General features: G+C 42.0%; 7 protein-coding genes across 7 annotated transcripts in view; 4 read left to right on the top strand and 3 right to left on the bottom strand.

The window, feature by feature from the left end:
* PKNH_1140500 (SICAvar, type I) overlaps positions 1–769 on the top strand; it is a gene marked incomplete at both ends in the record, with an annotated part of 32,376 nt that extends 31,607 nt beyond the window's left edge. Inside the window, one exon of the mRNA XM_039114158.1 lies at positions 356–769. Within this exon, the coding sequence (XP_038969776.1) occupies positions 356–769 (414 nt within the window). The remainder of the gene's footprint in view (positions 1–355) is intronic.
* Positions 770–1,869: 1,100 nt separating this feature from the next.
* On the top strand, positions 1,870–2,697 carry PKNH_1140450 (conserved Plasmodium protein, unknown function; the record flags this gene model as incomplete). Its single annotated transcript, XM_039114157.1, has 2 exons — positions 1,870–2,165; positions 2,571–2,697. 2 exons carry the CDS (start codon positions 1,870–1,872, stop codon positions 2,695–2,697), a joined length of 423 nt encoding a protein of 140 aa, XP_038969775.1.
* A 1,477-nt stretch (positions 2,698–4,174) lies between these two features.
* On the bottom strand, positions 4,175–5,764 carry PKNH_1140400 (palmitoyltransferase DHHC2, putative; the record flags this gene model as incomplete). Its single annotated transcript, XM_002261538.1, has 4 exons — positions 4,175–4,288; positions 4,489–5,010; positions 5,384–5,511; positions 5,689–5,764. 4 exons carry the CDS (start codon positions 5,762–5,764, stop codon positions 4,175–4,177), a joined length of 840 nt encoding a protein of 279 aa, XP_002261574.1.
* Positions 5,765–9,205: 3,441 nt separating this feature from the next.
* Positions 9,206–14,563, top strand: PKNH_1140300 (conserved Plasmodium protein, unknown function; the record flags this gene model as incomplete). The annotated part of the gene is made up of 1 exon (XM_002261537.1): positions 9,206–14,563. One exon carries the CDS (start codon positions 9,206–9,208, stop codon positions 14,561–14,563), a length of 5,358 nt encoding a protein of 1,785 aa, XP_002261573.1.
* Positions 14,564–15,284: 721 nt separating this feature from the next.
* Positions 15,285–16,572, top strand: PKNH_1140200 (ribosomal protein L19, mitochondrial, putative; the record flags this gene model as incomplete). The annotated part of the gene is made up of 3 exons (XM_002261536.1): positions 15,285–15,287; positions 15,466–15,820; positions 15,974–16,572. The coding sequence occupies 3 exons, from the start codon at positions 15,285–15,287 to the stop codon at positions 16,570–16,572; spliced, it is 957 nt and encodes a 318-aa protein (XP_002261572.1).
* A 356-nt stretch (positions 16,573–16,928) lies between these two features.
* On the bottom strand, positions 16,929–18,584 carry PKNH_1140100 (pre-mRNA-splicing factor SLU7, putative; the record flags this gene model as incomplete). The annotated part of the gene is made up of 3 exons (XM_002261535.1): positions 16,929–18,079; positions 18,295–18,396; positions 18,515–18,584. 3 exons carry the CDS (start codon positions 18,582–18,584, stop codon positions 16,929–16,931), a joined length of 1,323 nt encoding a protein of 440 aa, XP_002261571.1.
* Positions 18,585–19,843: 1,259 nt separating this feature from the next.
* Positions 19,844–21,559, bottom strand: PKNH_1140000 (RNA-binding protein 25, putative; the record flags this gene model as incomplete). Its single annotated transcript, XM_002261534.1, has 1 exon — positions 19,844–21,559. One exon carries the CDS (start codon positions 21,557–21,559, stop codon positions 19,844–19,846), a length of 1,716 nt encoding a protein of 571 aa, XP_002261570.1.
* Between the last annotated feature and the right edge of the window lie 3,557 nt (positions 21,560–25,116).

The following is a 25,116-nucleotide window of genomic DNA, read 5'->3' as shown; positions in this document are numbered from 1 at the left end:
TTCAATGGTTAAAAAAAAAAGAAAAAATAAAAGAAAAAAAAGAAAAATTTTTTTAATGGTTAAAAAAAAAAAAAATTAATGAAAAAAAAAAGAAAAAAAATATATATATATTTTAATGGACAAAATTAATTGTTAAAAGGAAAAAAAAAATTTTTTTAATGGTTAAAAGGAAAAAAAAAATTTTTTTAATGGTTAAAAGGAAAAAAAAAATTTTTTTAATGGTTAAAAGGAAAAAAAAAATTTTAATGGTTAAAAAGAAAAAAAAAAATTTTAATGTGTAAAAAGAACATTTCACAATCTTCTTAACAAAAATATCCTCTCATTTTTTTTTTTCCTTTTTTTTTTCTTTTTGTAGTATTTTGGTCCTCTTGGTAAAGGAGGACCACGTTTCAGAAGATCTCCTGCTGAAATTCCTGGTTCATCAGTACAGGAACAAGTCCTCGATCATGTGCAGCAAGATAGTTCACATGAATATCGATTGGTGAAGGAGCGAAAACCTCGTTCTGCTCCAACGAGAACGAAACGTTCCGATCGCGCGAATCGCCGCACCATTATTGAAATTCATTTTGAAGTGTTGGACGAATGTCAGAAAGGGGACACACAATTGAACCAGAAGGATATTCTGGAACTCTTGGTTCAGGAGTTCATGGGATCGGAATTTATGGAAGAAGAACAGGTTCCTAAGGAAGAAGTTCTTATGGAAGGTGTTCCTTTGGAACGAGTTCCAATGGAACGTGTTCCAAGTTTAGGTTCTGTGTTTATGGTTTAGGGTTCACAGTTTTAGGTTTAGAGTTCACAGTTTTACGTTTAGGATTCACAGTTTTGGGTTTAGGGTTTGGTTTAGTGTTCACGGTTTTAGGGTTTAGGGTTTAGTGTTAATGGTTCAGGGTTTAAGGTTCACAGTTTAGGGTTCAGGGTTCAGGGTTTAGGGTTTAGGGTTTAGGGTTCAGGGTTTAGGGTTTAGGGTTTAGGGTTTAGGGTTTAGGGTTTAGGGTTTAGGGTTCAGGGTTCAGGGTTCAGGGTTTAGGGTTTAAGGTTTAGGGTTTAAGGTTTAGGGTTTAGGGTTTAGGGTTTTGGGTTTTGGGTTCAGGGTTTAGGGTTCAGGGTTTTAGGGTTTAGGGTTCAGGGTTTAGGGTTCATGGGTTTAGGGTTCATGGGTTTAGGATTTAGGAGTGGAGTAAATTTGTGATAAGGAGAATATTTGTTTTATACCCTTTTTGTCCTTTTTTTATTATGTGATATACACATATAATGTGCTAGGATATTCATGTTCTTATTTATTTTAACTTCTTTTATTATTTTTTTTTTTTTTTGTGAAAGGACACCTTTTTATTTTTAGAAAAAAAAAAAAAAAACATTCTTCTCTTTTTTTTTTTAAGAACACACATTCTTTTTTTTTTCCTGTTTTCAATTTTTTTTTTTTTTTTCCTGGCGGGAGTGTTCGGCGTATTCCCTGTTCGCGGAAAAGAACGGAGAGGGAAGGTCGCATGACAGAGAAGGTAACGATTTTTGCTGAGGCATAAAACTGCCTTTGCGAAGAGCTTTAGGCCGCAATGCAGGATCCTGGAAATCGCCTTATCAAGGGATGAAACTGCCCTTGCCAAGGGCTTGAAGCCGCTTTTTTCGGAGGCCCCGAAACCGCCTTTGCCCAGTTTTTACAATTTCCTGGTGCAAACTAATCCCGACCCCCATACAAGTGACTGTGAAAGAGAGGGAGCATTTCCGACGACGCGGGGAGGAAGGGGAGGGAAAAATCTGTGTGGGGGCAGGGTGGTGGTGGTCGTCGTGGTCGTGGTGGTCGTCGTCCTCGCAACGGCGAAATAGCCCTTCCCTCCCTCTTTCTCTCGCGGCAGGAACCCCACAAGAATAATGGTCCTCCTCACGGCACAGCGGAAGCCTGTGCTTTGCGTGAGTAAGAACGGAGAGGAGAAGGAGGTTACGCACGGCGATTATGTTAAAACGGTGGAGGAAGAATCCATCGAGTGCGAAATAAATAAAAAAAGAAAAAAATGGACTCCGCGCAAACTGCAGAAGGAGTTCACCAAACAGAAGCATGATCTGGTTTGTCTGAGTCGTTATCGTTACCACCCTTTTAAGGTTGTCTGTCAGAATGGTTTTTCTTTTTTGCAACCAGGGGAAAGCTACTACACCTGCAATCATAAAATGTAAGTGTGTTATGAGCACTTTCGCAGTGGGGGGTTGTTCATAACACCCACGCCCCTTTCGCGAGGAACCGCTGCGCGAACCGTTGTACACACGGAGCGGTACCCTTTAACGCACTTATTCATGATTTGCACACGCAACTATACCATCACCACAAACATAACAATAATACACAAACATAACAATAATACACAACTATACCATCACCACAAACATAACAATAATACACAAACATAACAATAATACACAAACATAACAATAATACACAACTATACCATTACCACAAACATAACAATAATACACAACTATACCATCACCACAAGCATAACAATAATACACAACTGTACCATCACCGCAAGCATAACAATCACACATCAACCGCACACATATATATATCCTCATCGCAGGCAGAAGAGAAACTACAAACTAATTTTCGAGAACCTGTGTTCGTCCCCGTCGATTCAAATTTCCTTCTGTGGAATTCTCATGACCGCAATTGCAGCCTTGGTGGATCTGAAGAAAAGACGATTGTGAAATCAGCTCGACAAATGAGAGGGGGGGGGAAGGGGGATGGGGGGCCTCCGAAATTATTAGCTTCGACGGTGTGTAACCATAAATATAAATGGATCAATGGATGAAATGAATACTTTCATGAACAATTTCATAAACACTTTCATGAACAGCTGAAAAAGAAGAAAAGTGTTAAGTGTTGTATATTCCGAGAGGGGATCGGGGAAATATATATATGTATACACACATACATATGTATATACATACATATGTCTACATATATGTACGTATACGTATACATGTATATGTATATATATTAAGAGGAAGTTGTTGTAGACGAAAAGTATTATAGTAGAAAGGGGAAAACAGGTGGAAAATTGTTGGGGATCAGGAATTTCTTAAACCAATTAAATGAATTCCTACTTCCCAATGAACGTTCGGTGCAGTATATAATATATTAAGGTACATATATACAGTACAGTGTATATATACTGTTCACTACGTTCATAGGAACAATGCCTGAAGAGCTCAATTGGTACAATTGTATATAAGAATTTAAATGAATGTGAAAATTTTAATGCATCCATAACAAACACACGGAAGAACAAACAAGCGAACAAAAAAAAAAAAAAAAAAAAAAAAAAGAGACCAACCGAACGGACAACGAACATGTGAATTTAAAATCATATATCCTATACATTATCACCTATTGAGAAAAGTACATATGGTGAAAATTTAATTTTACAAAAAAAAAAAAAAAAAATTTCCAAACTGCGCCACGTTAAAATAGACTTCTCATATTTTAAATATGAAGCACTATTGCACGTGGGGAAAAGGACGAATGCGACGGGGGGGGGGGGGATCCTCCGCCGCTTCACAGGTGCACGACGCATATGCTCATCTACTAATCTGCACACCCGCATGGACGCCACACCTCCCGACTTGAGAACGCGCTTAAAAAAAAAAAAATTGGAATGCCTTCTTCTCCAATAAAAGCACGTACATGACGCACCTTTCGGTCGAAGCGGGGAAAGAGAAAGGCACACAAAAGGCACGTCTACAAAAAGGGGCAAAACGAGGAACAATTAAAAAAAAAAAAAAAAAAAAAAAAAAAAAAAAAAAAAAAAAAAAACATACACAAAGCACCAGCACAACGCAACACACCATCCCTGATGGTATGTTACAGACAGAGGACGGAACAGAAAACGGGTAAAAGGACAAATATAGAGAGACACGGAAAGACTTCACAAAACAGTCCAGAATTTTCTTCCCGAGCCATCAGCTCAAGTTAAATGAACGCGCTTCTCTATCATTAAAATATCGCCTCTTGTGCATTTTTAGCGGAATTTAAATTGAAAAAGGTGAATGTATAGGCTTCTGTGTACTGGTGTCGTCACGAGCCGTCTCGTCGGTCTGGCCCCTTCCTCGTGAGGAACATCTGCTTGTACTTCTTCTACAGGTTCCATTCCAACTTTCCCCACACCTACTCCATTTCCTTCGCTCAGATAATATTCTCATGTGCTACGCTCACTCTCCAACGAACCCCGTCCCCTGCGGGTCGATTCGAAATGCAGTGAAATGGACACATCCAGCACAATATGTTGTTCCCGAACACCTGTCAAAGAGGGGGGGGGAGAGAAAGAGAAAAGCGTGTAGGTGAGTCGATCACAGCGTCCAACGTGCAATAAGAATGCACAATGAACGAGCACTAGAGGCACACATCGCACACATCGCACACATCGCACACATCGCACACATCGCACACATCGCACACATCGCACACGACCGCCCTCTCTGCGATGTGCATCCACCTACCTGCTTCGCGTTGTCCTCGCATCCCACGTTGTACATGTTATAGTCCTGGTTGTATATATCCATGTTTTCGATAGTAGTGGAATTTTTGGAAATCAATTTCAAGTGGAACTTGGTAAACGGAACTAAAGCAAATATTAAAACGAACGTTAAAAATAAAACAATAGAAGCATACGTGTACTCCAGAGCCACAAAAGAAGACTTGTCGTGGAAACCATCCTCTATATATGCGTTTGCATTGTCAATGAAAATGTAGTGGAATGTCTGGACTGCTACTATGAACAGACAAATTAAGCCATAAAATAAAAGCTGTATAAAAAATCTTCGATTGAAAAAACCGACACAGTTGTTTATCCATGGACAGTGGTGATCCATGTTCAGTACACATCTGTTACACGCTGAGCAGTGGTGTGTGCGATCGGGTTTCCATACGTTACAGATTTTGCAGTACCGCCTTCTCTTCACGTCGTCTCCAATGTAGAAACCCCAGTTGCGCGGCACTTTCCCGGGATCCGTCGAGGCGCACTGCGAGGAGGTGAAATGGGGTAAGAGGAAGCCGATGTTATTATAAGCAAAAGTGATAAGCACAAATAGGCATAACTGCACGAAGATAAGCTGAAGAACATGCAAATGGGCTGGATGGGAAAACGGCAACTAGCTATGGAGGCGAAATGTATGCACATAAAGCGAAAAAAAAAAAAAAAAAAAAATTCTAAATGATGAAAAGGACGAAAAGATTGAAAATTTTATGAACAGTTCATACAAAAAAGAAGAAAAAAGAAAAAAACAAATGCACACACGCAAATGCACGCGCTATCGCAGCCGCGTAACTGCACGATCGAAATGGGCTTTCTTCAACGAGCCAACTTCTTTTCTCTCTCCTGTTGTAGAATTTTACTTTTATAAAACTTAGCAAAAACAGAAAAAAAAAGACGTGGAACAAGGCGGCTATTGTTAAGGAGCCACTCCTGTACGGGATGAACCAAGACCTCAGGACGATTCCCGTGTACCCTACGTATATGAAGGCTGCAAGGGTGAGAAAAAATAGGAAAAAAAAAAAATATATAACATCGAGGTGGCGATACGGGTAGACACAACAGCGGTGTGACAGTAATCGATCAATATAACGGCACTATATAAAAGTGCGGTTCGCGGCAATATTGCTACACCGCTACAGTGCCGCCTGCATGCTGGCACGCTTACCTTGTACGAAGAAGACGATAAATATGAATATGGAAGCACGTTTCTTCTTTTCTGTTTGTCCTTGCAAAGGCTGCATGTATTTAGGTCTCATTTTTTATGGGGATAGCTTTCTCTTCCAGTTGTGTACATTTAAGCATTTGCTTGCACAGAGGTTCATGTGCGTGAGCAAAAGTACATGTGCATGTGCCTCTTCACAGACGGGACACATCAAACTGTGTTTTGCTGTCTTCCTCTCCTGTGCGAATTATCACTCGCGCTCTGCTGTCCTCATTTGATTTCGTCCTTAGATGAAAATGTGTTAATTCTTCATTTCAAGCTGTACACGCATACAAGTGTCTTCATGCACACACGGGTAAAAACCTATGACATGCACATGTACTTGCACGCATTAGTACAAGCATATACACATATATCTGTACTCCTTTCTTTTTCAAAAATCAATGTTAATTTTTACATTGCCGTGTTAATAGTTCTACAGAAAAAAAAAATATATATATATATATATATTACTAATTACCATGGCTGTTTTTTTTTTTTTTTTTTTTTTTTTCTTTAAATACTAATGGGTACATGCACGCATAGACATAAGGCTGTACTACTTTTTGTTGCACTTTCCTAACTTTTTATTAGTTTTTTTTTTTTTTTTTAAAAAAAAATGAAATAAATGCGAACACTGGGGGAGTGTCCTCTCCGCCATTTTTTTTTTTGCACACGCGCATATGCGTATGCATATGTGAGTACTCGTGAAGATGCATACATGCATACTCATGTGGACACCGTGCACTGGCATTTCACGCTTCCCTCCCCGGTTGCGACGTCAACTGTGAGCGGCGATCTATCGCAAAGACATCACACAATTGATGCGTGCGCGCACGCGTCTGCAAAGTTATGTAAACACCCTTGCGCGTAATCTAAATGTAAAGGTGAACTCATTCCCACCAATGAAAACTTTCGACATTCACAAAAGGGTGTGGGGGGGAAAGATATCACTCCACATTTTGCACATTGTATTGTGCAGCTACACTCACACTGGAGTCTTTTATTTATTTTTTTTTTTTTACACACGCATGTATGCACATATACACTCATACATTCATGCACACATATGTATGTTGCCCTGCGCAGGCACACGATTTTTTCTTCTTCACGCGTGGCACATACAAATAGCTCATCGCTACCCCTCCTTACTCATATTCACGACACGGAAAAATCAACTTTGTAAGAAGACAGGATAAAGCATCTGCATACTCTCTACTTCGCGCAAGTTGGGTGCGAAACTCACTTTGCCCCTCTGGTTGGACTCACTGCAAATTTTCACCCCCTTCCTAGGGGCGCGTGGCAGTGTGCGAGTATGCGCACGTACACGTACGGTTAAGAGTTTACACCCACGTTGCGCATCCACCATGCGCGTACCCATGCGTGTGCCTCTACGCGCGACTGTGGGTAATCTTACCTTCTGTTTCGTATTACCACTGACGTCAGAGGCGGGCATCCACACTCCAGCAGGAATTGTCACTTTAAAAAAATTATGAACAGTTCATACAAAAAAAAAAAAAAGAATTATCTGTCTTAAGGCAAATGGGTATACCTTTACAGCATACTCTCATATGTTCCTTTGCGCTTTGCTTTGTCCTAATCTCGCTGTGACTGCTTATTAGCTAGTTGGATGAGGAAAAATAAAAAGGTTGTCACAGTTTATGCGAAATTTTTTCAGTCTAATGGTGCATAGTGTGTGTGCTCAGTTTGGGAGGCAAAACTGTCGGCAAGTTGGTAAACTGTGCGTAAAATTTTGACAAAGAGATGGCAAGCAGGTGACCATTTTGTTAACAAAATGTTGATACCCTGTTGGCAATACATTGACAAAGTGTTAATCAAATTGCCGCGCCCCAATTACTCTGCTCTTTTTACCCGTGTGCACACGCATACGCACAAAGGAACGGACGAACGGGTGATGAACAGGAAAAAAGCAGAACAGACAAAAATGCGTGCTCCGTTAAAATGGCCCATTTCCTACGAGAGGTATTCTTCCCCTTAGCTGGCAAAAATGCGCACTCTCGGTTAAAGCGAAAAAAAAAACGAAAAAAAAAAAAAAAGAGCGGACGGATGGATGGACAAGAACAATGGAGAATAATCATACCCAAGGGGGTATAAAAAAAAAAAAAAAAAAAAAAAAAGGAACAAGAAATAAAAAAAAAAATAAACCACCCCCCATACGTTGGTTCTCATTGTATTCCCTTTTCCATCACTAGTTTTATCGGTCACAAGAAAGTGAAACTCATTTCGATTGGCGCAAAGCCCGAAGACTGTTTTTACCCCCCTCTGCGGTGCTGTCCATCGAGGGCGTAAAATTAGAAAGTTTCACGGTAGTACACTCGCGTGGCTACCACAGTTGTGCAAGCAAGTAGGAGGATTTAACGCACCGTGTTTTCCTCCTCCCCCTCAATGGGATCTCCGACCTTGGCCTGTTTCGTATCCTTCCGTATACTTTCACCTATTCTGCAGCCGGAACGGTTCTTCACTTGTCCGTATTCCCAGCTAGCGGTACTCCCCCAAATCAAAAGTTTAACGTGGGTGTCATTTTCTAATCATCAAACAGGTTGTCCTATTATTAGCAGAGAAGCATCAACTAGGGGAATTTCTTGAACAAAAGGAGAAAGGCTCTAGGGGGGCGCAGCGCACCTAGGAATTTTTTCGCATTCACACCTATAGTTAGCTGCTGTTGTATTTGATTGTACAGCGCCAACTTTTATGGCAGTCGTTTGGCCGGGGAGAAATCCAACCCATGGGATTAGGTCGCATGTCTGCACACATACATGTGTACGTGCATGTATATATATTTGCACAGGGTTCCAAGGAGGCAACACATCGCGCACGTTGTATAGGTCCTCACCTTAGTGTGCACGTACGTATCTTTATTCGTGCTTACCTTTGCATGCATGCAAGGTTCCATTCCCCTTCCCTAATTTTTCCTCTTTACATTAAAAAAAAAAAAAAAAAAAAAAAAAAAAAAAAAAAAAACATGCTCTGATTTAACTTGCTATTTGTTCGATTTGTAACGATCGGGGACGGTGCCTTAGAAAACTCGCATTCCAACCTTTTCCTTTCGCACGTTTGCATTTAGCTCGCCGTGTAGCGGTTCCTTGCAGCTTCTTGCAACTAGAGAGAAGCTACTTAGGTCCCATCTCCCTATCAACAGAGTAGCCCCAAAACGAACACCTCGCGCGAAGGCAGGTACGCCCTCGTTTGACTGTGTTCAAATGGAGACCAGTTTAATTTTCACCATGTGAGGCATTCCAAAGGGGAGTTGGCCAAATGCCGCGTAGTTACCTATCGAGAGGGTGAGATGTGGGTAGGGGGAGGAAATAATAATTCATCCCAGGATTAGGAAGTCACTTAGGATGACAAACAGAGTGACCTGTGCCTATCAACGTCTCCTTTCACATCTCCCCATTCCACCTGTGTGAGGGTACATCCTTCCCACCAAAAAAAAAAAAAAAAAAAACGCTTATGCACAAAAATGAATACCACGCCTGGCATCGAGAATGAAGAAAGGAACGAAGGGGACACAGGATTCTATGAAAAAAGGAATGGTAATGAGGACAACGAATACAGCGAGTACAGCGATTCTTTTGTTGAGCATCTATTCAATGTAAATAGGAAAGGATCTAGACGGAACAGGGGCAAGCTGTATGGACAACATCTCCACCTTGAAAATGAGCAAGAGAATGGTAACTGTAACTGGTACGATGCGGAGGGAACCCCAGTTCGGGGCACCAAACCGTACACTGTGAGGCGTGAGCAGGAGCTATACGCCGCACGGGAGGATGAAGAAGTGATGAAGTACTACTCAGTAGTGAAGAGCAACAAAATGAACGACGATATCCTGCAAAGTCAAATTGATCAGCTATTGAACTTTAACAACAGAATCGAGACATATGAGGAAAAACAAAAGAGGTTGTTCCTGGGTTCGACCAACGATGAGGAAATCGATCCCTGTCTCTACAGCGTGGAGGACGACAAAGAAGATAAGGATAGTGGTGATGGTTATGGCCATGTCCATGGTGCAATTTTCTTTTCCCATTTTTTGGATGACCTAAGTAGGGTGAAAAAGTATCGCTTAACAGAGCGAACAATTCACCTCCCCCCAAGAAGTAACAAAGAAGAGATGAACCAACATGATGAAGGTAATTCCAGTGTACCATGTGACCACTTGGGTGGAAGTGAAATAATTCAATTACTGAACAGCCAAAATATCACCTTCAACGAAAAGAGACTACTAAATATTTGCAACATCAATTTAAACAATATCCTTTATTTTTACCTTTGCTGTAATGAGGAATATGGTTCACTGTGCATGGAGGGTGGAGGAAAACTTGTCTACACGTATGACTCATATTCCTTTGAGGGACCCGAGGGGGGAAGCGATGTTTCCAGTAATTCCTCATCGGAAGGGAGAACCTCGAGGTCGAGCTCTATAAGCGACGAGGAGTTGCTGATGCTCCGGTATGGTAATGCGGAGGGGAGTGGTTATTCTGAGGAATGCGGAGAGGAGTATGATGAGGAGGAGGCAGGATGGTATGGTGATGAGCCCTTTCGTAGGAGAAGAACACAGAAGAGGAAGAAAAAAAGGAACGCGAAGCGGAACAGGCATGGAGGAAAGGGAGCCACCTCCACTCCATCCTCCGCTGAGCCAACAAAAATGAACAAAGAAGTAGAATCGTTAATGAACAAAGCGAACACCTGCTACATTTGCCAAAATTTCGACGAATGCATAAGGATCTTAGAGAAGGTGATTAAGCTGGCACCAAGTTTACATGATCCCTTTCACCTCCTAGGTTTGATACACGAGAGGGAATACAAAAATGTGAAAAAGGCTATCAACTACTACCTGATTGCAGCGCATCTCTCAAGGAATGACTACCTCTCCTGGTACAACATCATTGAGTTGTGCAAAATAGACAAACAGTACAACCTCATTTTGTACTGCCTCTTCAAGGTCTTACGTATATATAGAAGAAAGCTTTCCAAGCGAGAGAAAAAACGCATCGGAGGGTGTGTCCAGAACGATGTTCATTATAATGAAAATCACCACTGTTCCAGTGCCGAATCGATGGACACCATCCCAAAGGAGGATAACATACATGATGACCATCTCGCACAATCAAAGCAGAACAAACATAGAGAGATGGAAAAGGAACAAATAAACGATCTGGATGATTTTTCCAAGCATCTGTATTTTAACATAGCCTTTACGTACCTTCTGCTGGAGGACTACAAAAAGGGGTTGAAGTGGTTGTTGCTGATGCGGAACACATGTGCAGGGGAAATCGATCCCCTGGTGGACTTGTACGTTTGTATCTGTCTAGTTGTGGTGAGAAATCCACAGGACAGTTACCACTTTTTAAAGCATATGTTCCTACGATTGGTGAGAAAGAAACGGGCACAATTATCAGCAGCCTCAGCGTCAGGGGAAAAGACACCCTCCCGTGCAGCCATCTGGTCTTACAAAGAAAAATCCATCGTCTGCTTTTTCATGCAGAGTCAGATCCTAAACGGAAAGTATGATGAGTGCATTTTTGTCTACACCATATTGACCGCTATGAGTGGCGAGCAAATCCATCTTGATATTTTCATCCAATTTGTCAGGTCCCTCTTGATGGTTGGAAATGTAGATTATGTTTACCTAAATAACTGTTACTTCTTGCAATTCCTTTTGGGAAAGGAGGCCCTTTTTGAGGATCTCATCTTCCACCTCGCTGAGTCATACTATTCGCGGGGCATGTTCCAGAGCGCCATTTATTTTTACCACCTAATCTATGCGCGGTGGAAGGGCGTCCTGGGGGGGGAGAACTCTGCCAAAGGGAAGGAGCGCTTGAGCCCAAATAATGCTCCCTCCCTGTGCGGCACGGGCAGTGATACACCGATAAGCTACGACCACGGAGTGCACTTCCTCACTACAGTGTACAAACTAGTGAAGTCGTACTACTACCTGCAAAACTTCGAGAAGGCAGAACAAATTATCGTTAAAATATTAAACAACGAACATTTAGAAAAAAACAACATCGAAATAGATATCAAAACTCTATATATTGATATACTCCACAAAACGAAGAGGCACAAGAAAGCGATAAATATTCTCCTAAGCATTAAGCAGAAAAAATTACGGTTTATGTGTTCTATCCCGAACCCCTTAAGCAATAAAGAGAGGGAAATTCTCCTGATGAAAATTCTAAATAGAAAAAATAAACTTCTACTTTACCTCTCTCACAATAACTACATCATCCACATGTTCTCTGTATATCAGAAGAAGGATAGCGTTTTCTATAAGTACGATAATTTTTTGTCCAAACGAGATGTGAACGATATTATTAAGCTTAGGGCTAATATTTGCTTCTGCTACTTCTGCGTTAAGTACAACTTTAGTATCCTGGGGTACCTCTACCTCTACAACATCTTAATCTTTCTGCACTCCAAGGGGATGGGAGGATGTGCAACACGCAGTGCATGTAAGAACCGGGGGGAGTACATTACCGGAGACACTCGAAATAGAATACTTAGGCAACGTATTCAGAGCCTGCACACCTACAGGGAGTACGTAGTGTTCCTCGCCACTTCCTTTCACATTTTCAAAAATAGGAAGAAGCCGGAGAGCTTAGAAATTGTTCATAAGGATTTGAAGTTGGCGGGCACGAAGTTGTTCTACAAGGGTGTGTTTGTCTTCGACGTGAAGAAGGTTCTAATCCAGGGTGACGGGGCAGAGGGATCGGGGAACATGGACGCAAACATTTGTGCAAGCAGTGATTCCCTTCCTACCACTACCGGTTCTCATCGCCGCGTGGAGGCGCAGTTCCGTAGACGCCTACATCGGTACGCACAGGGCGTGGAGTCAGAAATATTTAGCAGTAAAATTGTGGTAAAGTTCTACAAGTTCAGCTACAGTTTCTTTTACTTGTTGTACGAAATCGAGCAGGATTTCAAGCGCATACACACGGCCATGGAGAAGGAAAATATAAACTTCAAGGGGAGGGAAAAAGACATCAAGGGGAGGGAGATTGAGTTTGAGACCAGGGGGTGCCGATCTCTGTTGTTGCCGCCGGGGCATAGCAACTTGTATAGCGACGGAAGTGAACTACCCAGTTGTACCGTCACAAGACATGTGGCAGATCCCACCCATCACCAGGAAAATCCCAAAGGGGGGATGGTGCAAATGGCAGGAGAACGTCCAAAGCGAAGTAAGCGGTTCTCCTTCCTGGTGACGAAGAAAAAAATGAACTTTTTTACGTTCGAAAATTACCTGGGCCTATATTTCAGCCTCCTCTTCCTAGAGGAGTCCTTCTTCATCGTGACAACTATGAACATGTATGAAGATGCCATACACATCCTGAGCATATATCTAAAAAACAGAAAATCTAGCAAAATGAAGTTCCTAACATATATGAAGTCGATCAAGAGGGAGTTTCAGAAGCGTAGAATTAGCAACCACTTTATTAACGTACAATTATACTTTTTCAACAACGCCTACTCAAGTATCATCAAGGATGAAATGCGCATGGAGTACAAGAACTTTTTTAAAATGAGTGAACATGTGGACTGTAAGTATTTCCTCTTCCGCATTAATCTGCTCCTGAACAGATTATACATATCCAGTGGAAAAATTGAGAAGCAGATAAAATGCCTCAACGATGTTTATATTTTTAAAGGAAAGGAAAAGGATGAATACAAGGTACTAAAGTATTATAGTGATATTGTCTTGACGGGAACATTCTGCCAGAATTTCTTATCCTCCATCTCCAAGTCTAGGTACAAGAACATTTTAATTACCTTCCGCTTGTTCCTGGTTAGGACGCTACATAGTAAAAATAGCAACCCCTTCCTCATCTACCTCATCGGAAATGTGTGCAATCTGTCCTGCATGATTGTCAATTCGGTTCATGAGTACACGCGCGCGTATGCCTTTCTGCTGAAGAGCAGGAGGGCCAATCGCAAGCGCCTCCTGAGGTGGAACCAAGGCGTGAAAGGGATAAAAGGGGTGAAAGGAAACTCCCAACCGGATGGCCAATCTGATGGCCAACCGGATGATCAATCGGATGACAAATCGGATGACAAATCGGATGACGAATGTGGTGACCAACTGGATGACCGCGAGGAGGAGCTGGAGGAGGAGCACTTCCTGTTCACCAAGCTGAAGGTGTGTGCAGAGGGAAAGAAACAGAACCAAGTGGAAGACAACTTCGAAACCGTGGCGGATGACCTGAACTTCCTCTTCAGCCTCATGACATCGTACTTCAACTACGCCAGTGGTTACCGTGTGCAGAACAGGGAATCTGTTCTCATGACATCATTCTGCCTACTCAATGATTATATAACGAAGAGGTATCAGCAGAAGGTACTTGATAAAAAAATAAAATACCAAAAATATTCTCTCTTCTACAAGGTATACAAGTATATTTACATCGCAGAAATTTTATACAACTTAGGGAGGGCACTGCATCACTTGTCCTACTTCTCCGAATGCATGAAACTCTACCTAAGTGTCATCCGGTTAGTACAACGGGCAGATAGAGAAATGAAAAAAATTTGCTCCTCCAATAAATTAAACCTTAGTAGGAAATTTATTTTCGAGCACGTTATCAACATGAACCGCTGCATGTGCTACACGTGTCTCTACTTTGGGCACAAGGAACAAGGCACTCCGGTGCAAAATCTCGCCAACTATTTCAACAACCTAAACAGTAAGTACTCTAACTTATTTCTTCTTTTTTTTGACAAGCGCCACCTCCTCTTCTCAGCCTCCTATAATTTGGGTGTCATTTTTAAGAAGCTCAACAGGTTCGAGCAGGCCAAGTACGTCCTCAGGAACATAGTCTGGGATTGAAACTGGTGCAATGGAAGGGGAAACGTATCGATGTGCTAACCGCGTCACCGTATGTTCGGGGTAAACCATTTTGTGAACCCTCCTCGCTGTTCCATTGCATTACTCTCTTTTTTTTTTTTTTTTTTTTTTTTTTTTTTTTTTTTTTTTTTGTATCTGCCATTTGTGGAGGATAAGCAAAAATGCATAACTTGTTTACACACATATGTGCATGCATTATAAAGGGGTTGGCTTTATCCTATCTTCTTCATTTTGTGGCATTCTCCGCCTCGTATTATCCCGCTCTTTTTTTTTTTTTTTTTTTTTTTTTTGGAGTGGAAAGCTTTCCCGCGTGAAAATCTCCCCATGGGTATAAAACAAACTCTCCTTTCCCTTTCTTTTGAAACCGATGAGCTGAAAGGAAGTAACTCGCGTCCGTTTGTATGTAGCGGTGTGGCAGTTCAACGTTTCGACACCGTAGGTGCATATATCATCCTAGGGTAAGGTCCTACACCTGAAGGAGCTTTCCCCCCCCTCCGCCTCATACACAACACAGAAGTAGCCCCTTTTAAATGGTTAAAAAAGGGGACAACAAAACCTTCCACGGAAAGCAGTAAAGCTTTGCAAAATTGTGGAATGCCATTTTACCTTCACGACCGTTTGCCTCTTCTTCATTTTAGCATCTGCTCTTTTCCCACATTTGCTTTTCCGTTTTTCTTATTTTTACATTTCGCCTCTCCGTTAAATGGTGAGAGAATAACCTGCGGTGGAATACGCTCAGGGGGGCATCTCCCGAAAAGGAGGCGCCTGTGTGGAGAGACCCCAAGTGCCGACCACGACGGATAACTACTCACCAGGGATATGACTACCCTCGCCCGTTAAGATGACCAACTGATCAATTCCGTCACCCCTTCACCCCCTCGCAGATAAAGAGGTACATTCGGACGAAGGTTATCACAAGCCTAAGCAAGTTCAAATGCTACAACATCCAGAACGAGTACACGGCCAAGAACTGGCCGAACGTAGATTGCATAGACCAAGAAGAAGAAAACGTTGCAAAAAAAAATGAACAGGAAAAGAGAAAGGCCAAAACTATCCCCTATTACAAAAACTACATGCATGATTTTTTTGGCAGACAACTTATTCACAATTTGCACCTACAGGAAATGAACAAAATGAAGAAACTGCGAAATTTTAAAATGCCAAAAATTCACGCGGGGGATTTAGTGGAGGTGAAGTATGAGTTGTCTAGGTCTCAGCAAACCTTCGCCATTTTCCAGGGTGAGAAATCCAATTGACGGTACGCCTCGCGCCGTCGTTACACCACTGAGCGGTGCACCACTGAGCGGTACACCATTGAACGGTACACCATTGAACGGTACACCATTGAACGGTGAGCCAGATGGATACATTGCGTTGTTACCCTCCCCGTAGGCTACTGCGTGGAGATACGCAAGAAACGACTGGATTCCTCCTTCATCGTGAAGAACATCTTCGACGGGGTCGGAGTGGAGCAACTCATCCCCTTCTACTCCCCCAGAATTCTTTATGTTAAAATTGTGAATAGCCTCCATAGTATGAATGAAGAGAAGGCCAAAAAGTATTACCAAATAAGCAAGCCCATTACCAGGGATTACCGCTACATGTGGCAGTATAACTTCAGGGGGAAGTACGAGAGACCAAGGGGGCAACACAAGCCAGGCATTAGGTCGTTAGAACCAAAAATTAGAAGACGCCTAGCTAAACTGAAAAAAAAATACATGCGAAGAAGAATCGAAAGTAATCTATCCTCCTACATTTTTGGTGGAGTCTACGCACAGTACACAAGGAAGAGGACAAGGCTAGTGCGTGCAGAAATATACAGACGGATGCTTATCTACGCTCTCGATGAAGAAAACAGAAGGAAGCAAAAGCTAAACAAAAGGCGTGAACGGGAAAGTTGGAACAACTTCAGAATTAATAGGAACCGCGGGGAGAATGCCTTTATGGCTCTTCCGGGGAATCACCCTCTTTCGGGGACTGACAAGCGATGAAATGATTAGGGGTGTATGGAAAACTGACCAGATCGGAGGGATTGCGCAAATGTGCAGTATGGGAATGTAACCATACCCCTCCAGCTGTGCAACGCAAGTGCACCTTCGAACAACGTTGGTACAAATTGTGGGGGCCGACTGGACAGTGGCTTACTGCGCATAGGATGCACACGAAACAAAAAAAAAAAAAAAAAAAAAAAAGGCCAATAAAAAGGGGCTATAAAAAGGGGCTATCAAAATGAGCTATCAAAAGGGGGAAAAAGAAGACTATAAAAAAGGCGGAAGAATAAAACCTTTCCCTTAAGCCACCAAAACTTCCCGGGCACACTTCCCAATGTGTTGCGTGCCACGTCTACTCAGACAGAGGAACACTTCTCAAATTTATTCGTGGATCGACAGCACCGGTACCCCCATTTCTTCTTATCCCGATCGTAGTAACTGCCAAAAACGGAGGAGTGATCAAAGAGGTGAATATCCTCCTCGTACCTACTCATGATTTTAATCCTTTTCACTTTGGGATCGACCTGATCCACTGGTTTATATTCTGTGTAGACCTCCGACTGAGTGAGTTCCTCCCCTGCAGTTGCATCCTTAGAGGCAACATTTTCACACTTGTACGTTTTTAAAATATCTTCTTCCTTTTTTTTAATTAGTTTTTTTTTTTTAGATAAGAACTCTCTATAGAGCAATTCAAGTTGAGTCGGCTGTGCATTGAAGTGCACATTTTCTCCCCTTTTGTAGGTTTCCCATGCGAAAATTTCTAGCTTCTTCGATTCGATTGCTTCATCTGTATTGTTATAATAATTTTCTCCCTTGTAATGATTGTTGTCGTCGTGCAGATTTTTCCCTGTGCCTGCAAATGGGTCTTCACGCATGCTCCTACTTTTGGGGTCGTAGAAAGCTGAATTCAAGCTCAGATTGTACAGGTACTTGGCTGTATCTTCTCTGATTCTTAAATTTCTCGCAACGTTTCTGTGTTTTTCATTGGTATTTCCGCTGCTCTTTTGTGTGTCCTCCGCCCCGGTGGTGGCTTTTCGCGCGTCGTCGTCAATCTCATCTTCCTCATTGTCACTGTCACTACCAGATTGGTCATTAGCATCTCCGCCACCTGCGCCATCGATGCGCTGCTTTTTTCCCGACGTGGCCTTCTTCTCGTACTTCTGCTTCAACTCCTCCGCCTTCCTCTTCTTCTTCTCCTCCACGATTTTCTCGTACTCCTTGTATACGTGTTCGAAGTTGTCCGGGTTGTAACCCACCCACCTGTCCCTATTCCCGTCGTAACCCAGGTCCTGCGTCAGGCATACAAAATCATCTTCATTATCTCTGTTCGCAAAATTAAGTTTCTTCTTCCTCGTTCTCTCAAGACAGTCCTTCTCCTTGTGTGCTGTACTTCCGCAGTTTTTACAAAAATCTGACACATTCTTCAGATTCTTCACGTACACCTTTTTGTTTCTTTCTTCTTCTATTTTCACCTTGTCGGTACCCTTGTACCGTTGGTGCTTCAGTCCTGCGGGGGAGGGGACGAAAAAGGGGGTTCATTCGGTTGGCTCGCTCTCCCCTGGAAAGAACTCCCTCTCAAATTATCCTACTCCATATTAGGCATCCTTACGTCTCTCAAATTTTCATGCGCATTCCACGTAAGGTTAGTGCGTTCCACGTAAGGTTAGCGCTTTCGACGTAGGGTTGACGCTTTCCATGTAAGGCTCGCGCCGCCTTCGTTACCTGGTGCGGTCTGGTTCAAATACCACGGGGCTTTTATGATGTACTGGGGCATGTGGGGGTTTATGTCGTTCCCCTCTTCATCCTTCAGGGCTTCGATTTTGCCTGCGAGAAGGAGGTAAAATGGTGAAGTAGAAAAGTACACAAGTAAAGATATAGAGGACTCGAAAAAGCGGACATCAAAACATGTGCGCTGAAAGCTTAGCGTACCAACAACACTTACCGGCCTTCCTGGCCTCGTTCAGCTCCTTCTCTTTCTTCTTTTCCTCCCTCGTGACATTTTTGGTATTCATTTTTCCCCTGACGTGACTCCTGACGTGGTTTCTGACGTGGTTCTTGGCGTGGTTCTTGATGTGGTTCTTGACGTGGTTTCTGACGTGGTTTGGGGCATGTCCTTCCCCCCCATGCAGATTACCTCCGCCGCGAGGAGTTCAGCCGGGGGTTCTCTCTGCAATTGCGCCTCGGAGGGTAAACCCACTTGGCGCCTGCACGTACATACAAAAACATGTATACATATATGTAGGTATATGCATACAGGTATTAATCGCTGCTCCAAGGGGGGGGGGGGGGATCACCCAGGGGAGGAAGAATGCATTCCTTCACGCGGGCCTGCTTTTTGCTTACGTGCCATTCTTCAGGTGATTCATTTGCCCACTGAGGTGTTCACCCACTGGAATAATCATTTTTGCAAAACTCTTTAGATCTATGTACGCAATTTTTCCCGCTTCTCCATGCGAACATTTTTTCCGCGTGTCGAAAAAAAAAAAAAAAAAAAAAAAAAGGAAGTAGAGGAGGAGTCTCCTTTCCTCCTACTGGCTGTGCATTACATAGTAGTACGTGCATGTGGGTGAAGCAAATTTACAACCGCGCACAGTACATGTGCGTACCGCTTCAGATCATAGTTCAATTTTTGGGAAGGCGCCTTTTTATCAAGGGTAACCCTCACGGAGAGGTTACTTCTTCCAAGGTTCATGGGGAAATGAGGCTCCTTTATAGCCAATACTCTCTCTCACCTTCTCACCTCAGAGTGGCAATTTCATTCGCGCCGTAAATAACTGCACACCTTTTAGAAAGATGCGTTGGAAGAGAAAACTTCTGTTGGGACAAAAGTTGACTCTCCAAAAGAGGGGCATATAAATCCTCTCCCTCATGAGTATACTATATATACATAAATGCTCACCCATTAGTGAGCTAACAAAATGATTAACTCCCAAAACAAGGAATTTAAATTTGCTTGTTGCGAATAGTGATGAGTTCGCTGATGTGCGCAAAGTAGAAACCACACGAAGGCAACAGCTGCTCAAGCCGTGGGCCCCTCTTGACAAAGTTAACAAAAAAAAAAAAAAAAAAAGAAAAGAAGAAACAGAAATGAAAATAAAAGTGAAAATGGAAGACGGGAAAAATAATCATCCTATGTGAAGTAAAAACAAGAACAATTCACAAGGAAGTTTTAAAGAGAGAATAATATCTCCCTACACATATATACACAGCCTTGGAAAAATATTTCTTTTCCTTAGGCTCCGGAATGGTCCAATACCATTTCCGATCCTATTCACGTAACGTTTGTCACCTTGAGCTGCTCGAAAATAATAAGCCTGTACATATTTAAAATGAATTTCTTGGCATCTGCATCTAGAAACTTTTCAGCCTGAACAAGCATTTCCTTTGGAGTTCTCTCGTTCAAAACTTGATCCACAAAATAGTTGCTAATTTGCCCTGTTATTTCCTTCTCATCAGAGCCTATATACTCTGTTATTTTTTTGCATATCCACGGCTTCAATTTTGTAATTATATTTCCCTTCTGATTTAGGATTTTCCAGTCTATAGGGAAGTTAAATATTTCTTCTTCATTGGACGGAACCATCTCCAGGATTTTTTTCGAGTTTTCTATCACATCTATGGTTTGGATATTTTCCTCTGGTTCCGCGTGTTCTGCGGGTTCTTCTGCTGCTCCTTCTTCTGCTGCTCCTTCTTCTGCTGCTCCTTCTTCTGCTGCTCTTTCTTCTTCTTCCTCTTCTTTCGCGCCTTTACCTTTCCCATCCAACTTGGCTACTGGCCTCTTCTTCCTTCCGAACATCTCATCTTCATCGTTCGTGTTGAATACGTTTTGTAGAGCTTTCCTCGTAGAAACTCTTGTCGCCCTTTCCGAGTCTATGTTTTTTTTTTTTTTTTTTTTCTCGTTCACTTTTATGTTGATCGGTTCTGCGGCGGGGGGTTTTCGCTTACTCGTTCGCGTCTCCATGGGGGATTTGTCCTCCGCCTCTTCCGCCATGCAATTCTCCACACAAGTCTTGTCCACGTCAGCGTTTTCCGCATTATCATTCTCTGCTTCTCCCTTGGAGGTAGCGCATTCTTCCTTCGCCTCCCCTTTTTCATTTGCCGTACCGCTAGCCTCACCATGCAGCGCGTCTTCCCCTTTCTCCTCCGCCTTACCCTCACTGCTCCTGTCAAAAACAAAGGACAAGGCATTCATAAAAAAACTGCTCTTGGACTTCGAAATATTCGCTCTATTTTCGTTCTCTTGTGGATGGTTTGCTTTTACGATTTCCTCTTCAGGAGATTCGTCTGACTTATTCTCGGTTTGGTTCTCTCCCTCATGCGGGGCGTCCTTAGCTTCCTCTCTGTTAGCTTCTTTGGCAGATTTGCTGTCAATTTCCCTGGCCGCCTGTTCCTTATCTCGATCCAGTTGCTCCTTCCTCCTATTCGCCTCCTCCGCCTCCCTCATCTCGTTATGGCGATCCAAATCGTCCAGCTCCTTTTCCTTCCTCCTCTTGGAGTTCCTCATTTCCCTCCTCTTCGACGTAGACAAATTAGCATTTTCCTGTTCCCCCTTTAAGTCCAATTCTATTAATTTTGCAATATCTTTCTTTTTTATCTGCTGCAGTTTGTTCCATTCTTTATATGTATCATTCTTGATCTGCTCTTCCAATTCAATCCATTCCTTCTCCCTCTTCACGAAATCCTTTTCTAGTTCCTTCTCCTTGTTGATAACTTTCTGTATTCTTTCCCTTTCCCTCCAGTGTACTTTATATTCTTTGCTCACATATGTGCTTCTTCCTTCAATTTCCTCCTTCACATGTTGCTTGTCTCTGCTTCTGTCCATTCCGCTGTTCATTTCAGTGGACTGTTTGTTCTTCATCCCCTCCGGGTTATCTCTATCACCTTCTTCGAACTCATCAGCCCTGTGATCATTGGCGTAATTTCCAGAATCTTCGTGGTGCATCAGGTGGTGCCCGTTGGGTATTTCTTTCCTCGTTGCAATGTCCATACTGAGGAGGGGGGGGTCTTTCTATAAAGCCGCCCAAGTGTACACCTCCTGTGAAATAAAGTATGCCCAATGGGATTGGACTCAATTCCTCCCTTTGGCAAGCTATCCCCTCACAATTAGTTTTTTAATTCCATCAAGTAGGCGCACGCATAAGCGAACACCGAAGAGGAGAACAATGATAATGTGTAAACGGTTCGATAGAAAAAAAAAAAAAAAAAAAAAATTCGAATCAACTGATTTTGTCTATGCCACTTGTTCACAAATTAAAGGGTTTTCTTTTCTTTTCTCATGGTATGGTCTCCCTTCTCCATAAAAGTCAATATCTTCTATACGTGACGACCTGGTTCGATCTTCGTCGCCACTCGTTGGTTCTCCCTTTTGCAGAACCACTTCTTCACTCTTTCACAGTGAACGTGTCAGCCTTGTCATAAAATACCCACTGGGGGGGGATATACCAAACATAGAAGCATTAACCTACGCACCATGGGGGCCTAAGCCTACACGTGCCAGTTACAGTGGTTCCATCACGCAATCGCTCTATATATCATGTCGAAGCTGTGCGCGTAGCCTATTTATTAGCAAAAAAAAAAAAAAAAAAAAAAAAAAAAAAGAGGTTACTCTTCAGAGATAGGGCAAACTTTCGTGCAAGTCACATATAACCAACAGCCATTTTATCGCTGTCAGTATGCAGGCTTATATCCACTTCCGAATGCGGCTCGGAGGGTTTGACGCTTTCCCAAAATTCTGAGCAGTTGTGCAAATTTCGGCAAAAGGGCATGTGGAAAAAGCCGGGAAAAAAAATTAAGAAAAAAAAAAAAAGAACGAAAAAAAAAAAAATGGAATAAAATTGCAAGCAGTGTGACAATAAATTATAACACCACATGTAGGAACAAAAAAAAAAAATAAAATAAAATAAAAACAGATGGAAAATCGCCTCTAACCTTGACTTCCGCTCGCCTCTGGCTGAATTCATATTTTGCTTTAAAACTCCATGGCGGGTAGGCAACACCGTGCCTTTCTACTTGGAGAGTCATTTGACCCACGTTAACCACATAACAGCGTGAATCAAGCAACAGAGGGCTTCACATATGAACTGATGGAACATTAACATGTTTCCACTCACGTATGTGGCTGTACAGTATAATTTATCCACCTCCCCCATGGTTTCCTCCTTTTTTTTTTTTTTTTTTTTTTTAAATTTTGTAGAAAATATCTCATGAACTTTTGAGGTACGTTTATATGCTCTTCTTTTCTTCCACTTCTCTTCTGGTTCATCCTTTTATTTTCGAATCAATGTGGCCGCTTGCAGTGTTTAGCATGATGGACACCACGGCAACGTTCCAAAGTAATCCTAAGGGGGAAAGTCCCCCATCTCTTACATGTGGTGACACACGCGACAATACAATGGAACACAAAATATGGAAAACCAAACTATACAACTCTTTTTAACCACCACCACACCCTCTCTGTGTGTATTCCTTCTTGTGGCAGAAAAGAAACGTCATAGAAGACACACTACGCAGAGGTGAAATTGTGTGGTCTCATTATCAGATGCACATAACCTGGTGAGTTGTTTTATGTAAATGCTGATCGAACGAGGAATGTAGGGCATTGATGATTGAAGAACTCCAATTCGTACGCACGTTCCTCCATTTGGTCTCTTTACATGTGCATCGTTTAATGTGTCAATTTTTAAACGTAACGTAGCACAACGATGAACCGGTCTTAGTACCCATATAGATTCATTTCATCGCTGCGAAAATAAGTTACACGTACCGACGAATAATTATACCTGCGGAGTGGCACACTATAGGTGGTGAAAAGTGACCTACACTGTAACTACATGATAATGTACATGCAAATACTTATGTGAATAGAAACCCTTTCCGATCACCCACTTAACTTTGATGCATCCTTATTTAATTTCCCCTTTCATGGGAAGATAAGCAAACAAACTAGTAACACCACCTGATTGGACCTTCCGACTAAGACTTATTGCTCTCCATATGGAGAAAACAATTGTGAAGGGAAAGCCACGATGCCGTTTTATGGTTTCCCCTTTTCCCATATGGACAGTGCTGCTTATGCGAACACTCATTGCATCACCTCCAGATTTTCAACAATTATTTTATGTTTCCAAAACAAGGCAATGTTATAATTTGTTCAAACCTGGAATTCCGTCCCAAGGGTGAGAGCATAGTGGGGACAAAAAAAAAAAATACCTCAGTCGTCCGCTTTAAAATATTACATGTCAGCAAAAGGTTTATCTTACTAAAAGGCTTATGCGTGTTACATTTTCTGTGATGCAAAGAGTATGTCCTTAGATTTAAACTCTGGAATATTTTATTATTTTATTTTATTTTTTGCCTCTTTTTAACCGGCCACTTGATGAAGGTTGAGGAAAATTTATGGGGGCGTTCCCCAGTTATCCGTAAATTGGAAATGCCATCCTTCGCATTTTTCATCATTCGGGATAAACACATGCGAATGTGCTAAGGAACAGTTTGCTAAACCGTTGCGAGGAGGAATGGTGATACCTTTCCGTTCCCCCTTCCTATTTATTTATTTTTTTGTTTTTCCTTCTTTTTTTTATCCCATTTCGTGATGATGATGCTCTAACCCAGAATTACAATTCGGCAATTAGCTCCAATTAGTGAGCACGGCCTGCCGGGGGAGGAGCGAGCAGTTGGCGCACACATGCAGGTACCAATCAGTGCACAAGCGGAGCATTATACATATACATACATACAAATATACATATATATATACATATATATATATATATATATATATTTACATGCACGTGCATACGTATGCGCATTCTCCTGACCTCCACGACTTGAACTTTTTCTCCCCATTCAACGCCCGTTAGCATTTACAAATATATATATATATATATATATATATATATGGCCACGTTTAAGCTGTATATTCGTTTGTACGTACATTTACATGTATATGCTCGCGGTGGGGACGGTACGTCTTTTCCCCCGTGTGCATACCGAGGGGGATACGTATATTCGTACACGCGTGTGCGTAAGGAGCACATTTTTCGCGCGCCGGTAGGAAGTGCACTGAACCGGCTACGCGCGTATATTATCCATACAGCAAGCACCTGCACACACATATATATATTCATATACATGTAGGATGTATATATATATATGATTTATATATATGTATGTGTATGTATATATGCTTTGCATGTACACCTTAACGTGCGTGGTCGCGCACACCCCTTTTTCTCACTCCAAATAGCCATTTTCCTGCTGTGCACAATCGCATGATCATGATTTTTTTTTTTTTTTTTTTGTGCAAAATTGCAGCTTTTTACCTTAACAGTTCAGAAAAAAAAAAAAAAAAAAAAAATAGCAATAATGCAATACGCGGCAAGGCTCGACAATATGGCAAACGGAAGGGGCCTACCTCCATTTGAACACTTCCACCACCCACTTAAAAAAGCACCTACCACACGCGCATAAACGTACACTTTGCAATATATATATATATATATATATTTTACATGCGCGCAAATTAAACATTTCCAAAAAAAAAAA

Source organism: Plasmodium knowlesi (assembly GCF_000006355.2).
Source record: "Plasmodium knowlesi strain H genome assembly, chromosome: 11".
Taxonomy (NCBI): Eukaryota; Apicomplexa; class Aconoidasida; order Haemosporida; family Plasmodiidae; genus Plasmodium; species Plasmodium knowlesi.
This window is presented reverse-complemented; position numbering and strand designations above follow the sequence as displayed.